General features: G+C 38.1%; 1 protein-coding gene and 1 pseudogene across 1 annotated transcript; both read left to right on the top strand.

Moving 5' to 3' along the window:
• The first annotated feature begins 512 nt into the window (after positions 1–512).
• LOC146455617 (uncharacterized) lies at positions 513–3,000 on the top strand. Its single transcript, XM_085093977.1, has 3 exons — positions 513–648; positions 1,062–1,115; positions 2,486–3,000. Exons 1-3 carry the CDS (start codon positions 633–635, stop codon positions 2,758–2,760), a joined length of 345 nt encoding a protein of 114 aa, XP_084950103.1. The 5' UTR covers positions 513–632; the 3' UTR covers positions 2,761–3,000.
• A 9,426-nt stretch (positions 3,001–12,426) lies between these two features.
• Positions 12,427–14,424, top strand: LOC146455616 (uncharacterized; annotated as a pseudogene).
• The last annotated feature ends 1,430 nt before the right edge of the window (positions 14,425–15,854 follow it).

Raw genomic sequence — 15,854 nt, 5'->3', positions numbered from 1 at the left:
ATCAAATGAACATTTTGCTTGTGTTGTGTTCATACACTGTTCTAGAGCAAAAATTTGAAGTACCGAACACATTACAGCTTGATAAATATTCTGGTCCCTCGATGACAAACATACCATATTAAGTACCAATCCCACCAATAGTAGGTACTGTTATTATTTCCAATACTGTACTTGAAAGGCAACAACTACCCTTAACTCTTGCCTGGGCATTAACAATCCATAAAAGTCAAGCAATGACTTTAGACAGGGCTTGGATAGATATAGGTAAAAATGACACAACATTGGGAATAACATACATGTATGTTGGAATCAGTGGAGTTTGTAATCTGTCATCTTTAGTAATTGAAGCAATGACATTTGAAAGACTTCAAAAACTCGGAAAATCTGAATCTCCTAGGTTCAGATTAAATGAAGAACAAAGGTTAAAAAATCTTTCTCAAAAAACGGCTGAACTATATATACACTAATGTCACTGTTTTTGTTCTTACCTATAATTTTATTGTCAAATCGTCATCATCAACATCATTATAATTAAATTATGATTACTAATACTACCATTGCTGGTTTATTGGTCTACTTGCTTTCTTCAGTTGTTTTAACAATACAATTATTGTTTTTTTAGTGAATTCCACATGGATCAACCATCAGGTAAGTAACAATGTGCTCTGAAATCACTATACACTAGGGATCATCTGCTTATTTCACCTAAAAGCAAAATAGTCTTAAGCTTGAGAAAGCAGCAGGGCCACATGTTAGCTTGTTAGAATCTACATGTATTCTTATCCCCATTCTTGATGATTTCACTTAACTCTACACACTGTTGTATAAGTACCAAACCCTTTTTATTAACTCCTGACATTTACAATGTATATAATAATATTATTAATATTGTTTAAGAAAACACAAGTTTTGTGATCAGTTTTAAATAGTTCAAACGTATAAATGTAAGTACAGTTTTCTATACATTCAAGGTTCATTTATGTACCACACGCAGTGTAAATACCAATGTATATCATAATTGTACCCACAATGGGTGATTAACATGCTGACAACATTTGCAGTTGCAGACAAAATAGAGACAGAAATGTCGCAACAATCACAAACTCCAGAAAAGGGTAAGTATTTCACATTTGTATCTACCATACATTTTTAGCATACCATACATATAATATGCTCTATTTAGCACCCGGGGCTCATAAGATAAGTTGGGGGGGGGGGGGGGGCTTATTACATAATAGAACATGGGGGAAGGGGCTTGAGTTAGGGAGGGGGGCTTATTAAATTTTTCCATGGCAAATGTTCAACATGTCTTACGTTACAGTGTACATGACAGATGATGTTTTAACAAACTTCAAGGTCACTGACAAAAGCAACATAAACAAACTATTATGCACCAAGAGAAGGGAATCATGGCGAGAAAATCATTGGCACAGGAGAAGAGGTTTTAATGAAGAGAGCGGGGCTTATTGGAAGGGGGAGATAACTAGAGGGCAGGCTTCTGAATCAATCAATCAATCAATCAATCAAACATATAACGGGATATGACGCTTATTCTTATTACGAGTTGTGCGATCATGAACGGCTGATCTTTTTTTAAATTTTATACCTAGTCAGGTGCGCATTTGTATGCCATGACAGAATCTCTAAATTGGAGCATCTCATTTATTGACAGCCAGTTAAGTTGTTGGAGTAGTGGTGTCACGTGGTCATATTTCTGTGATCCAGTAATGGTTCTACAGGCGAAGTTCTGGATAAGTTGCAGCTTTTTATGTTGTTTTTAGATGTATTAGACCAAACTGACGAGCAGTAAAACATTTTACTGAATACAAGAGATGATATAATAAGCATCAAAATGTCTTTGTCAAAACTTTTCTTAACTCGGTTGATCTGGACTAGCTTTGACAGGCACGGAGAGACTAAGTAAGAAATGTGATTGTCATAGGTCACATAGGAGTCCATGATTACGCCCAAGTCTCTTGCTGAGTCGACAGGGGTGAGAGTCCTTCCCATAAACGAGACGGAAAAATCAACTGGATGACTACTCATCAGTTGTCTGGTGCCAATCAACATAAACTTCGTTTTATCGGGGTTGATGAGTAATTGATTTTCACAGGACCAGATAGCAACTTAGCATAAATCCCCCCTCAAGCTTGATCTTGGCATCGTTAAAATCAGATACAGGAAAGGATAACAGGACTTTGGAATCATCAACATACAACTCAAGTTGACAGAATACAAGTGTGCCCAACAGATCATTCAAATAAATGCAAAAAAGGAGTGGTGAAAGTATTGCGCCCTGAGGAACTCCGCGTGTAATTAGTGAAACGAACGTCACTCAAATAACTCAAGTATTATTTATAACAATAGAAAAGATGTTAATGATTTTTCTTATATTCATCTCAAATATATTTACTAGCTTGGTATTCTTTGCAATTTAATCCTAATGCTGAAGACAAAATGTCTTACTTTTTTTTTTTCGTTTCAGATAAGCCTGCAGTCTGTTATATACACAATCTTTCACCAATGAAAGTCAGCCAGGCACATAATGACTACTTTGATGTCACTTTGCAAATGAGGGATAAAACGCTGAGAGCAGTTTGTTTTTCTCCAGAAAAGATAAAACCTTTCAAAGCCAAATATGAATCATCATCCCCAATTAAGCTGTCGAATTATACTAAAAAAAAAAAACATTCACTGATGAAGAAGAAGTGCACATTAATAAAAGAACCAGGCTATCTGATCCACTGCACAGTGAGATAGATTTCAATATAGCAGATCTACAAAATGTAGAAGACTTAACAACAAAGACTAAAGTAAATGAAATAGTTGCACACAAGTGGAAGAGTCACGTTAACGTAGCAGTTTGTGTTACTTTCCAAGGAAGCCCAGAAACAATCCAATCCAATGGAAAGACACTCAACAAACAGGAAGCAGTTCTGACAGATGAAACTGCTTCTATAAGACTTGTTTTATGGGAATCAGACAATAGCAAAGTTAAACGTGGTTGGTGTGTTCATTAACTTTTGGGATTGTCGAGCTTTCTGTGTCTTCAACCGTTCTCTTTAATCCATGTACTATTCTACTCGGATCTACATTTGATGGGGAAGGTCCAGGATTGACCTCTATATCATTAGCTAAACGTATCAAATCAGGAATATAAAAACGACAAAGGTACATTTGTGTTAACCGTAGACGATTCATCCTCATTACTTCATAATTACAAACCACAGCTTTTAAAACTGGCAAGTAGAGTGCTTCCATGTAGAACAACAAAATCACAGTACGCCAAAAATTTACCTTTAAAACGTTTTTCATAATCCCTTGACATTATAAATATAAAATGTGTGCCCACAACTGGTCTGTACTGCTCCAAACTATTTCCCATATTCAAAGCCTACCTTCGATTTAGCCCGCCTTTGACTTAATGTTATCAATCTGTTGAGAAAACGAGAGGTATACTCTCTGATGAGTGACTCAGACACCAGATAAACTGATAGAACCAAATATACCAAAAGGGGTGTGGATAACACACCAGATATGAGGCATACAAACATACACCAAGTGATCAAGTTTAGAACGAAGCGTGAAAATTAACACCAAGGGAGGCTATGGAAAACTAAAGTTTAGTGACCTTGCAGTGAATACAATGATTTGCGAAAATAAAAATCTGAAAGAAAATAAAATGTTGTTTATATGTCAATGACTTACATCATGTAAGACATTTGAAATGCGTATGTTATTCACATATTCATGACTTAAGCTGAGCTAAAATGCAGTTTTGCCCTACTGAAAAAAATGTACTCAGAAGATTGCACCATTGGAATTGAACACGTGAATGCAATCTTGGTCGCTGTTAATGCTAAATTCAAGGTCTCCAGACCAATTTGCTTTAAGCACAGTCAGATTTAGCCGTTCAAATAGCATCAGACCTTCAACCTGACACCTACGTGTTTCAGAATAAAGGCAACGAGCAGCAGTTTAGTTTCAATCATAAAGTGGCCAAGACGAGTGGTTCAGCTCTGAAAGCCTTGGAGAGCGGAAACATTCCTAAAGCTAAGGAGGAACTTAACAAAGGTATTTCTTCGATTAATTCTAGACAGAAAATAATCACGCTAGCTGATAAATCCGAATTCGGTTGGGCCACAGTCCAAGAGTACATTTGGCTGACGACGAGGCCGACGCCTCGAAGATCAAAAAAGCTGAGGAGAGCCTCTGTTAAGATTAAAACACTTCAAGAGAGGAAGAGAAAGACCAGTTCTAAAGTTTCCTCGGCTTCTGCGCCTCCATCCTTCAGCGCTTCCAAACCTGGCGGTTCTTTTGGTTCTTTTCCTCCAGCTTCTAGTTATTTTCGCCCCCAAAGTTGATTCTCCTACAATACATTCAGAGCTTCCGATATGTGCTTTCGATGCAGCAAGCGAGGTCACTGGGCCAATTTTTGCAATTCTAGAGACAAACCTCTGTCGTCAGGATCCAAACCTTGACTGTTTGGAACCATGCGAATTTGAACAGAATGTCGAAGGATCAAGCTCGAGTTTTGGTCTAGGGAAATTAAGTGCAAACTTGACTTGTAACTTGACTTGAAAAAACTATTGGAAATTTGTGTTAAAATGTGAATTATCCTGTAGCTATTTTATATGACAATTCAAACTGTTTAATTTATTTTTTAAATTTCTAGTTTTTGGTTCAACTTTTCATGAACTCGTAACTCGCAAAAGTTTCTATAAAAAGGAAATTCAGATACTAAGGTAAAATATCAAGGATAGCGGATAAGGATTTACATGGAATTTGTGCTCCCTCTACATAATGAGCAGAAAATGAGCCATTTGGTCATGAATATGCTTGTATGGCAGCGTCTCTATGTTCATGAATCTTGCTTCAGCGCCATCTTCAGCGATCCCTTGGGTGTTCACTAACGGCTGAAATGTACTTTTCAGTCTGCCGGGTTTCGTTGTGATCTATGACGAACATACCAATTGTGGCCGACGATCAGAGTCGTAATTTGGGAATCAGAGTGGTGATTTAATGTGCAGATAGATATTTGACATTGTAACCAGCTTTGCGCATGTTCTGGGTAATCCTTTAAATCCTGCTCTGTGGGAAGAGAAAGATGAGTGCTGGAAAATTTCTCTTGTGAGGCAGCTGCTAAAGCCTTTTGAAATAACTGAAATAATGATAGATTTTTGAGCTTCAGTGAACGCGTTTATCGTTGTTGGGTTTTGAGACTCGTACCCAGTTGCTATTTATGTGTTTTGTGGTGTGAGAAGATTGGAGACGAGGACGGATTGAGGAGCGCGGGGTGTCATGGGAAGAGACGAAGGAAAAATAGCGTCCCTCTATCCATCTCTGTGTCCAATCTTCTCACACCACAAACATGTAAATAGCAACTGGGTACGAGTCTGGATTTGAATGAAACACTTGCTCATTTGTCGAAGAGAAAATGAATGGAAAGCAGCATGCTAGACCACTGAGAGCACGAACAGAACAGCAAAAATTTTGCTTGCGCCTTGTGATAAATAATCTCAAAGAGTTCACATCAACATTTAAAGCGCAAGGACTAATCAATATTTTTGTGGCTGTTGAAAAAGTCAAGTGCTGCTACGAAAGTTTGAAGTGCTTTCTGCGCCCCGTGCCGACCTTACGGGAATGCGGCGCAAGAGTGCGGCCAAAACTATCTCACTCACCAAAATTTGTCTAGCACCGGATAAAAAGAAACAATGATGGGTCAATGCCTTTTCAAAGAAAGTAAAACAGCAAACATTTGCAAGTCTTTTCTTTGCTAACAATGGGCGTGATAGTGACGCGTACTGCCGCCCGACTCAGAGCATTTATCGCTATCGTTTGTTTTCCGTGCAAAATTGCTTACCATGTTAGACACTCTCAACATGGTGTAATGGATGAACAAGTAGTTTGTCTTAAGGACATATTATACCTTGTTATTAATGAATTATCGTTCACGATCAAAAGCGCGAGAACAAAAGAGTTATTCTAGTGACTTGTTTGTCAAGTCGCGCCGCAAAGGCTACGACAATTGGAAATTCCCTGAGGACTTATTCAAGCACAGTCTGCGTCATCAGTGTAGGAAAGTTCTTTTAGGAGCTCCATTCCCTCCAAGTGAAAAATACGTAGCAGTTCTTTTTACAGATTCCAGCCTCTATCTCATTTTGTTAAAACAAAACAGTTCTTTTAAGAACTACATCTCCGTTCAAAGTGATGTCTCTCATGGAACAAAACGATGTCCCAACAATGAACCCTCTCTACGTTCATGTCCGTGAACCTTGCTTTATAGGATGCGATCCCAATTTTAAGCTCCAGGTGTGCAACGAAGTTCTGTGGACTTTGAGGAAAAGTTCTGCGAAAGAAATAGCGATCTGTTTCTTCAACTGCTTGTGGGAACTTGGCTTTAGGCTCACAGAGAACGGCGAAAAGTGCGTGTTAAAGATTATCGTCCCGAAAGTCACGAAGTTCCAGAAAAGCTACTCTGACATTCAAGGGAAGAGAGCTCGACATGAAATAAGAGGACATTGGTTTACGATACTTGTTAGCCCTCAAGAGTTCAGTAGCTTCCCCTGGAATAAATTGTGTTCATTGCGACAGGAAAGTAAGCGCGGAGGAAAATGACCAGCTTCACTTGGATATTGAGGAAAGCGCGAGGAAATTGTACGATCCGATGGAGGAATGCCAAGCGCTGCAGCAGGAACTCAGCGAGTTGAGAAGAAATGACAAAGAGCAACCGCAGGCATATCGCAGTCGTCACTACAGTGATGTTTCGTCATGACAACAGCAGAGACAACGCCTTCAAATCAAGTAAGACCCTTCAATTCAATTCAATTCAATTTATTAAAGCACATTTTTCACGAAGGTAAGGCAAGAATGCACTAGCCCGCAAATAGCATAGGCTAATCTAGGCGGGTAGTGCAGTTGATTAGTATATATTTACAGAATATAATTTAAAGATATACCAATAATTAATGTGTAATAAGTGAAGTAAAAAATAATGACTGTCTAAATTAAAATTAAGAAAGTTTCATATTAGCTAATCATACCACTGATATTTGAAGTTTTTAATCAGAGTGTTGATGTCAACATAAATATCCTCTTGATCAAGAAGTTTTAGTAATCTGGTCTGAAGGCATTTCTTAAAGGAGGCTTTAGTTTTTGCACGGAAAGATTCCGGTAATTCATTCCAGATTTTACAACCTAATCTCGAAAATGAGTGGCTCAGTTGTGTCAGCTTTGAGCATTTTATATGAAATTTGCCCGTGGATGCAGACCTGGTTCTATACGAGTGCACAGAATCTACTCGATCAAAAAGATTTATTAGGTTCAGGGGAGCACTTTGGTTATTGATATCATGCATAAGACTGGCTATAGATTTGAAATAAAGCATGTCAACTGGAAGGATATTAGAACATACGAATAACGGGATGGCATGCTCTCTGTTATTGCGGAAATAAATTAGACGTAAGGCTCTTTTTTGGAGGATTAAGATTTTCTCCAGATTTGATTTTGAAGTTTGGCCCCATACTGAAAGACCGTAAGAAACGTAAGGATGGATTAGAGAACGGTAAATATGAAGAAGAATAGAAGTGGGTAGAACGTATCTCAATCGTGATATAATACCAATTGTTTTACTTATCTTAAGCGAAATATAATTAATGTGATATTGCCAAGAGAGGTTGCTGTCGATCAACACACCCAGATACTTAACACAATCTTTTTGTTCAAGGTGTTCGAACACATTGTGTTTGCAGTTGAATACTTTTATGTGAAGGCTATTTGCTGTCGCTCTTTGGCGAGGGTGAAATAATACGTAATTAGATTTTTTAGTATTTAAAGTCAACTTGTTAGCTAGTAACCAATCACAAACATTTTCCAATTCTTTGTTTATTATAAGCTCCAGGGTCTTTAAGCATTTGTCAGCAAATAGCAGATTCGTGTCATCAGCGAATAAAAAGAAATCTAGTTTACTGGATGAAGCTTGAATGTCGTTAACATATAGAAGGAATAGTAACGGTCCTAAAATTGACCCCTGAGGAACGCCACATAATACACTTTCTTTCTCCGACACCACAGAACCGATTTGAGTTGATTGAGACCTACATGATAGATATGATTGAAACCAATCATTGACAATGCCTCGTACACCGTAGTGGTTGAGTTTATGCAGTAATATTCCATAATATTCCGTAATATGCAGTAATATTCAATTTCTGTATTCAATGTTAGCCTTTCTTCTTCATGCTGGGACATAAAAGTAGTAACAAATATGAAGGCTTGGATTTAATAAGTTCAGTATAAAAAAATAATGGTCATTTTCTACATGTGATATAAAGTTTGATAATTCAAGTTTAGCTCACTATTATTAATAACTACAATTTTCTGTTTTAGAGAACGAGCACAGTAAGCCCTCTGGTTTGAGACATTTCGACTCCTTCCGGTCTCCCTTCAACTAACAGACCCAGTGGGTAAACCAGTGAATGAATCAAGATGAAACAGGTACACTGTGTATAGCTAAAACATCATTGTAGCTAATTCTTCCTTAGAGAAATCCCTTTCTATTTTTCTCCCGGTGCTGTAAGAATAATTTTGAGATGGCTAAAAAGGCTCTTTGCCAAATATTTGAGTACTTTGGCCCAAAGCACAGAAATATTATCTTGGCAAGCCTTTTGTACTATATCTGGAGTTGTAACTGAATACTTTTTGTAAATCCTGGCTTAAATATTATTGTTTTGTGTTGATTGTGTTAAACAGGAGAGAACATGGCCCCTGCTGAACAAAACCATATCAGGCACCATACACACCAGGTAACAAATAAACATACTGCAAGTATGTCAACACTGTCTGTATACAAAGTGGCTTGGTGACTTTACTTCAGCCATGAAAGGCTATGGAGAAATACTCTTCAATGTTGAAGTAAAACTACACTCACATCAGCATTTTGACATATGATAAATTTTCCATGCTGACAGCACAAGTCCTGTTAGAAACTGTACAGCCCCATGCCATAATTGTGATAGTAGTTGGTAAAGCCCCCTTTACAGCAAGTTAAAACTGTTGTTTACTGTCTTGTTTTTAACAGGTGAAAGGCAATCACCCTGAATCACAGACTAAATATAATACAACATTGTCATTTGTTAACTACGCTTATACAAACATTGCATTCCAAAATTTCGAATAATAATAATCTGTTGTCTCTTACATCAGGTGTACAAAAAAAGAATGATGATTTTCGAAGGTATTTCCACCAAAGAATAAACAAGTGGGATACATGCAAATCACTGTTGATGGTTGAAAAACGGGAGGAGGAGGTAGAGCCATGGAAAAAAAACAGCCCGCCAATACACAAAAAGGGACACCAAATTCTGGCAGGAGGGAGGAAAACAAGAAAGTACAAGGAAAGTTCCTCGACTGTCACCCAACACAGAAGATGATGATGACCTACAAACACAGATGTTGTCGCAATACAGTGAGAGTGAACTTAGGAAAATGAAAGTTCCTCAGCTGCGTAACATCCTTGAAGTTCGACTCAGACTTTCAGTGGGCAGGGGCAAAAGAAAACAAGAACTGATAGAGATGATATGCCAGTTTCACGCTCGCAGCCAATAACTGATTGCTGTTATAATAAACATTTCAAATTTGTAAAATACAACTGCAACAACTGGAGACTTCAATGCAGAATACTAAGATAAGGTATAATTTTGAGGACAGCTTTTTCAGTTGAGATCACACAGCTCCACAGCGGTGTTCACAAGCAGCACATAAATTTTCAGTAGCAAGTGAAACATTTCAAAAATCCTAGCTCTGAAATCCATGTTTGTTGTTCCCTGCAGAGAGGGTGAAGAATTGAGTATACATGTAGCAAAAGAAATGTAAACATGCAAATCTTTCAATATATGTGACCCTCTTCGGGAAAACGGACACTAACGCTTTAAACGTTGACTAACTAACTTAACTAACCCGTTTAAACGGATAAACCGTTTACTATCCGCTTATATCCGTTTAAACGGTTCATTCAAGCGTTTAAACGGTTTGCTCATCTGTTTAAAAAAAATTGCATCTGTTTAACGCTTTGGCGAAAACGTTTAAACGGTTTGCTCATCCGTTTAAAAAAATTTGCATCTGTTTAACGCTTTGGCAAAGGTTTAAATGGTTTGCTTATCCGTTCAAAAAAATTGCATCCGTTTAACGCTCTAGGGAAAACGTTTAAACAGTTTGCTTATCCATTTATAAAGAAACCCAGCAGCTGATTAAACTCAACTGCCCTGCGAGCAGAACTATCAAGCTAACAATCGCTCGATACTCACCGGAAAGTGAACTGCAGAACAACGGGATTTCATTTTGGTCGCAACTTATCCAAGTTTATAGAAAGCGAGTAATCGTCGCATCCTTGGACAAACGACAAAAAAAATTAAAATATCGGTTTGGACAAACGTATAGCATCGAGAGCCGATGAAGCCATTGATTCGGTCACCATGATTCTGCCATCGATCTTGTTCGTTCAGAAGACTGAATGCACTTTATCACTTTGACCGGATGACGCTATCTTAGTTCCTGTGTCCTAGTTTTGAATCGTTCCTCATAGACAAGTTATTTAGTTCAGAAATTTAGGTCATTGTTTGGTGGGATTGTGAGGGGTCACAATCTTCCAGCAGATGTTTATTCTAACAAATTCTGTAGCCAACTTGATCACACAATCGTAACGCGTAGCGGCAGGAAGAAAATAAAAAAAGCGTGCGCGCGCTCATCTAATTGTGACGTCACTTCCTCGCCTGTCTCGCATTATATTACCAAACGGTAATGATTACAGCTCACTGACGAAAAACTCACTCGAAAATTCCCAAGACACCTATAACAGTCTTTTACGACGACAAGTTTTTATTGTGGCGCTTTATCTTTCGATAGTTATGGGACACAAAGATATGTTTTGAAACAAAAAGGTCCAAGATGTGAAATCTTCAACCCTCAAACTTCTTTAAGCCAGCGAAACACTTGGCGAAAATCCCCGGCGCAGCGACTACGATTATCGCTGATCGGCGCAATCGGCGTATAAAATCTTTAGAGAGCGAATCATTTCTGGTGTTATTTGACCCTGACGCGTCTCGGCTTCAGACAAGGTCATGTCTTTTGCAGTTCATCGTGCACGTATGCAAATTTGTTTTGTGCAACTTCAAAACAAAACAACAATGGCTATGGTTTCGTGACAGTATAAAGAGTTAGTTGCGCCTGTTGTACGCGTGTATTGAAAATTTCTTGTCAACATAAAAAAAATTATAATTATTCACGCTAGTTGTTTAATTCCCGAGGTTACGGTTTTTGTTATGATGCGTTGTAGTAGCCGTTCAGGTTGAGATATTTGGGACCTTAAGCCGCGACGACGACGACGTCAGCGAGAACGTCAGAAAACAATAGTTTTAGTTAGGAAAACACTGGCTCTGCCTGGCGTTATACACTTTGGTACATTTCTTTGTTGTCCTCTGCGAAACAACAACGTGAAGTGACCAAATATGTTCTACGGAGAACGTGAATGCATGATGATTAATTTTCCTTTCCCTTTCTGAACTTTAAAGGCGCTCCGACGACATTAGCTCCTCGATAGTTCGGCTACATTGCATATTGCACAAACTGAGAGATTATACATGTAAATCATCGCAAATTTATTCAGAAGACGCGACGATAATTTTTTAACTTTTTTTTTTACTCGTCGGCATCGTTGTCGTCTCTGCTTAAGGTCCCAGCGAAACTGTCCTTTATAAATAATTGTGCTTATTTCAACAAATTTCAGGGAAGAGAATCAACGTCATGTCACAAAAACGGCAATAGTATACCCAGAAATAGAATACACAAGCGAGAAAGGAAGCGCATAAATAAATTTTGAAGTAACCCAACTAAAGTCCGGGCTAATGTTCATCAGATACGACAGTACTTTTTTCGTTCACAGAATGTATCCCAGTTATTATCTACCAATTATGCTCCATGTTTACGCTCAAAGTTATCCGTTAAACATTGTAAGACTGATAGTTTTTCCTCAAGCGATCTCGCCGAGTCAATCATTGAACAGTTTAAGCTGTCCGTTTTTAGACTTCGATCAACCGTTTAACGGTGTGAGCTATCCGTTTTTGGTCAACCGTTTTTGGACTTTGGGCAACCGTTTAACGTTTCAAGCTAACCGTTTATTTTTTGCTTGACCGTTTAACGCTTTAAGTTATCTGTTTTTGGACTTTGGTCAACGGTCTAAATTTTTTGCTATACGGACGTTAAACGGTTTTGGAAACCGTTTAAACGCTTGAGTTAGCCGTTTAGTATCCGTTTACAACCGTTTTTCTTGACCGTTTAACGGAAAAGCATTATTGTCCGTTTTCCCAAAGAGGGTCACATATATATTAGCTTATAAAATTCCATGATAAAGATGGTGTCGTGCAAAAGAGTATGGCCGCAGACATTAAGTGGGGCAAATACTGGTGTACCTCTTACTGCCAAATTGAAGTGGACTGCAAGAGGTACACAGTATTGTGGGAATTGGCTCCAGCAGATGCAGCAACAAATTTGGCAACTGACTCAGGAACAACTGTTCCTGATTCAGAAGACTCAGATCATGATTCAAATCAAGATGATGCAGAACATGACGCACATGAACACACCTCTACTGAGCCAGTGAAGCCTGCTTTGGCGAGAACTCATTGCTTGCCCTTTAAAGTGCTAGGAACGTGTTATTCAAGAGAAAACCAAAATGCCCTAAAGGAAGCTTATGAATATCTCTATGAAAACAACCGACCAGTTATTGCGAAACTACAAGCAGAACCAGAGAACACTCATGACAAACGTGCAATTGCTATTTATATTATGTCATCTTCAGATTATTACAAAGTGGGATATATAGCTAGAGAATTAACACAGTTTGTACATCCATTACTGCAAGACCTATCTCTTACTGTATCTGTTAAGAAAATTCGCTTTTGTACAACGTATCTCATGATTGGTTTCTATCTCACAATTGAAATCACAAGGAGAGGTTTATGGGAAAAACCAGTAATCACAGCCAGTCGTAAAGTGAAGTAGGGACCGTTTTTGTGAATTGTTCATAGAGTTAAAAGCTGTTGCATCAAAGTGAAACTCGTGACCTAATTCAAGTAACATCTATTTCAATAGCTTCAATATAATTATTACTAATTTAGGTGGAATCTTACAGTACTTGTGTGAGCATACAATAGGGCTATTATCAATCCCCAGCAACCAGCTGTTTTAGTTGTGACTAACAATTGCAGCAAAGATGGCTGGCTCCAAAACTTGAAAATCATTTACTTCCTATGTAGCCATCTTCCCCTATGTAGCCAGCTGTGCCAAGGCTTAGGCCCGGTTCAAGCGTCGCATTTCACATGTGCCAAATAAAACTCGAGAATTAACTGCATGTGAAATGCGACGTTTGAATCAATTAAATTCGACAGTTTCGAATTAAATTCGACTAACGTCGAATCTGCGACTGAAACAGTCGAATATTCGACTTAAGTTCGACATTTGATTCAGACGTCGCATTTCACATGTGCAGAATATAATACATAAATTATAGTAAATTATTATTATTCATTTTGTAACCACAATCCGTAGATGCCATGCGCAGAAGAGTATAAACAGCACTTTCACAAAATAGTGGCAACCGAAGGGATGGGCAGTTCGTACTTTCTAAAAACAAAATATACTTGTTTGACGTGCAGCAATTATTATTGTATGAGGTGCTCGGCGTTTGAAAATGAAGAGGACACTCCTGGGTGGAAAGAGGGAAAATCTGTGGCATATTGTGAGATGTGCTTCAATGAAACGATGAAAAGGCGCCAGTCGAGTGAAGGCCAAGATCAAGATGACGCTGTTGACAATGAAGATATTACTTCAAACAAGCCGCATTCGTCAACTGGTAGCACGGAAACAAAAACAAAAAGGTATTTATTGAGTTAATATCTCCATAGTAGCGTTTATAGATAGGAGATTTCAGCTTTCTCTGTTTATTTATTCTCAGAGTAGAAAGTGCTGATGATATCGATGAGCAGGATAGTGGCGAGGAAGATGACGATCATGAAGACGATTTAAGCCGGCTAATATTTTCAAAAGTCAAAATCAAAAAGAAAAACTGGTCGTCGACCTAAGTGGAATGATGATGTGGATGACATGATTGATATAGTTGTAAACAACGACTATTATAAAAGTAAACTGGTATTTACAAACAGCAAGATTCAACGTAATGGTGAAATTTATGAGAGAATAAAAAAACAATTGCAAGAAAGAGTGGCAAAAAGGAATTCACAATTTGTGTTGAGCATTATACAAATGAGAACTAAATTCAAAAAATGTGTAAGTGACTGCAAGAATGCAGCCATGACAATCAAAACAGCAACAGGGATCAAGAGACTGTCGGAACTTGCCCTCTGTTGTTAAAAGTGTACAGTTAGAGTTTGTTAGGGTTGCCTTGGTTGGAGTAGTTTGATCGGATAACTTGCATGTTTATGTTTAGCCACAAACAGTTGATCGTTCTTTCCCGCATTATTTTTATCTAAGCGTCAGAAGATGATGAAGACTCTGAGGACTCAGGGGATCCTGTGATACCAGAGGAAAGTGGTGTAAAATGTAATTGCACTAATTTTTTAGTTTGATATCTATAACAAAATGTAAATTATTTTTTCGTGGTTTTGTGACTCCCTTATTGTTTCTATTTTAGTCACCTGAAGAGAATGCAGATGAATGTTTGCATTACAACTTCACGCTGATTTAAGTGTTTCATTCAGAAATGGGAAAAACCGCCGGATTTTGTAGCCTGAAGGCTCGTTTTTAATCCTTTGGGCATTCACTTCGGGAGCTACCAAAAGCGTGTTGAATACGTTCAGTTTCATTCGTTTGGAAAAAGGTGAGATCTTTTGGATGAGGAACTGAAGCGACTTCAAAAGAATGGAACAATAGCGCAATTAAGCTACCGCGAGCGGCAGAGTTTATTATCGTATCCTTTTGTTCTTGATGTGTGAATGAACTGCATAGAATGACTTGGGACTTGACATGCATTTAGGTTTTTTTGCAAAACATTTTCTAGTTCGATATGTATTTATGAAAATAGAGCATTTTGAGAGCTTCAAAAAGAGACCTTAAACACGGCTTTTTGGTCAATGTAGGCCGAAGTTCGATGTTTGTTTTTTGATTGTCAGTTCGAACTGCAAAGTTAATTTTTGCGAAGCCGTCTTCTTCCGACGCGTGTGTGAATTCCCGAAGGTATTATTGCAGAGATTCTTGAATGAAATTTAAGTTTATCCCGAAAATGTTGCTTTTTTATTTCTATTTTTTTAACGAGAAGGTCGATTTGACGGCCGTAAAATGTGGTCTGAATGAGTTTCTGTGGTCGAGATTTCTCAACGTTGCGCCGTCTGACAGTTCCGCAGCCGACTGCTCCTTCTCGTTTAGATTTTGAATTATTGAAGTTATTCCCTACAGAGTAAAAAAGTTGTTAGATGAATTTCACTGTCTTCTTTAAATAAATCAAATCGAATGAAGCCTGGATTTTTTATATTACTTCGAACGCTGAGCATCCTGAGTTCTTGATATTAACAGCCGTGTTTACGTTTCATATTCGAGATCGTTCCGATAAGCTCGTGCTTGATCATAAGCATAAAATAAACTATAAAAGTTGAGACATTATCAAAGAAAAGTTGCAGTCCGACAGCCTTGAAAAGTTTTTGGTGAATGAAACTGAGCTATTGTTCGTTCTCAGATGATAAACAAAAGGAAATTGTCACACATTTCCTCAAAGGGCCTTCCGATTTCTATAGTTGTCTAACATTCCCGAGTGACATCCGACGTCAACACAGATGAATCGGCAATGA

The sequence above is a fragment of the Pavona decussata genome, unplaced genomic scaffold (assembly GCF_977016875.1).
Source record: "Pavona decussata unplaced genomic scaffold, jaPavDecu1.1 SCAFFOLD_272, whole genome shotgun sequence".
NCBI lineage: Eukaryota > Metazoa > Cnidaria > Anthozoa > Scleractinia > Agariciidae > Pavona > Pavona decussata.
Note: the sequence above shows the minus strand (reverse complement) of the source record. Positions and strands in the feature narration are given on the sequence as shown.

Bases quoted from the DNA above. Each gene is read 5' to 3' on its own strand.
- LOC146455617 (XM_085093977.1), top strand. The intron at 1,116-2,485 runs GTAAGTATTTCA...TTTTCGTTTCAG, and splicing joins ATCACAAACTCCAGAAAAGG to ATAAGCCTGCAGTCTGTTAT.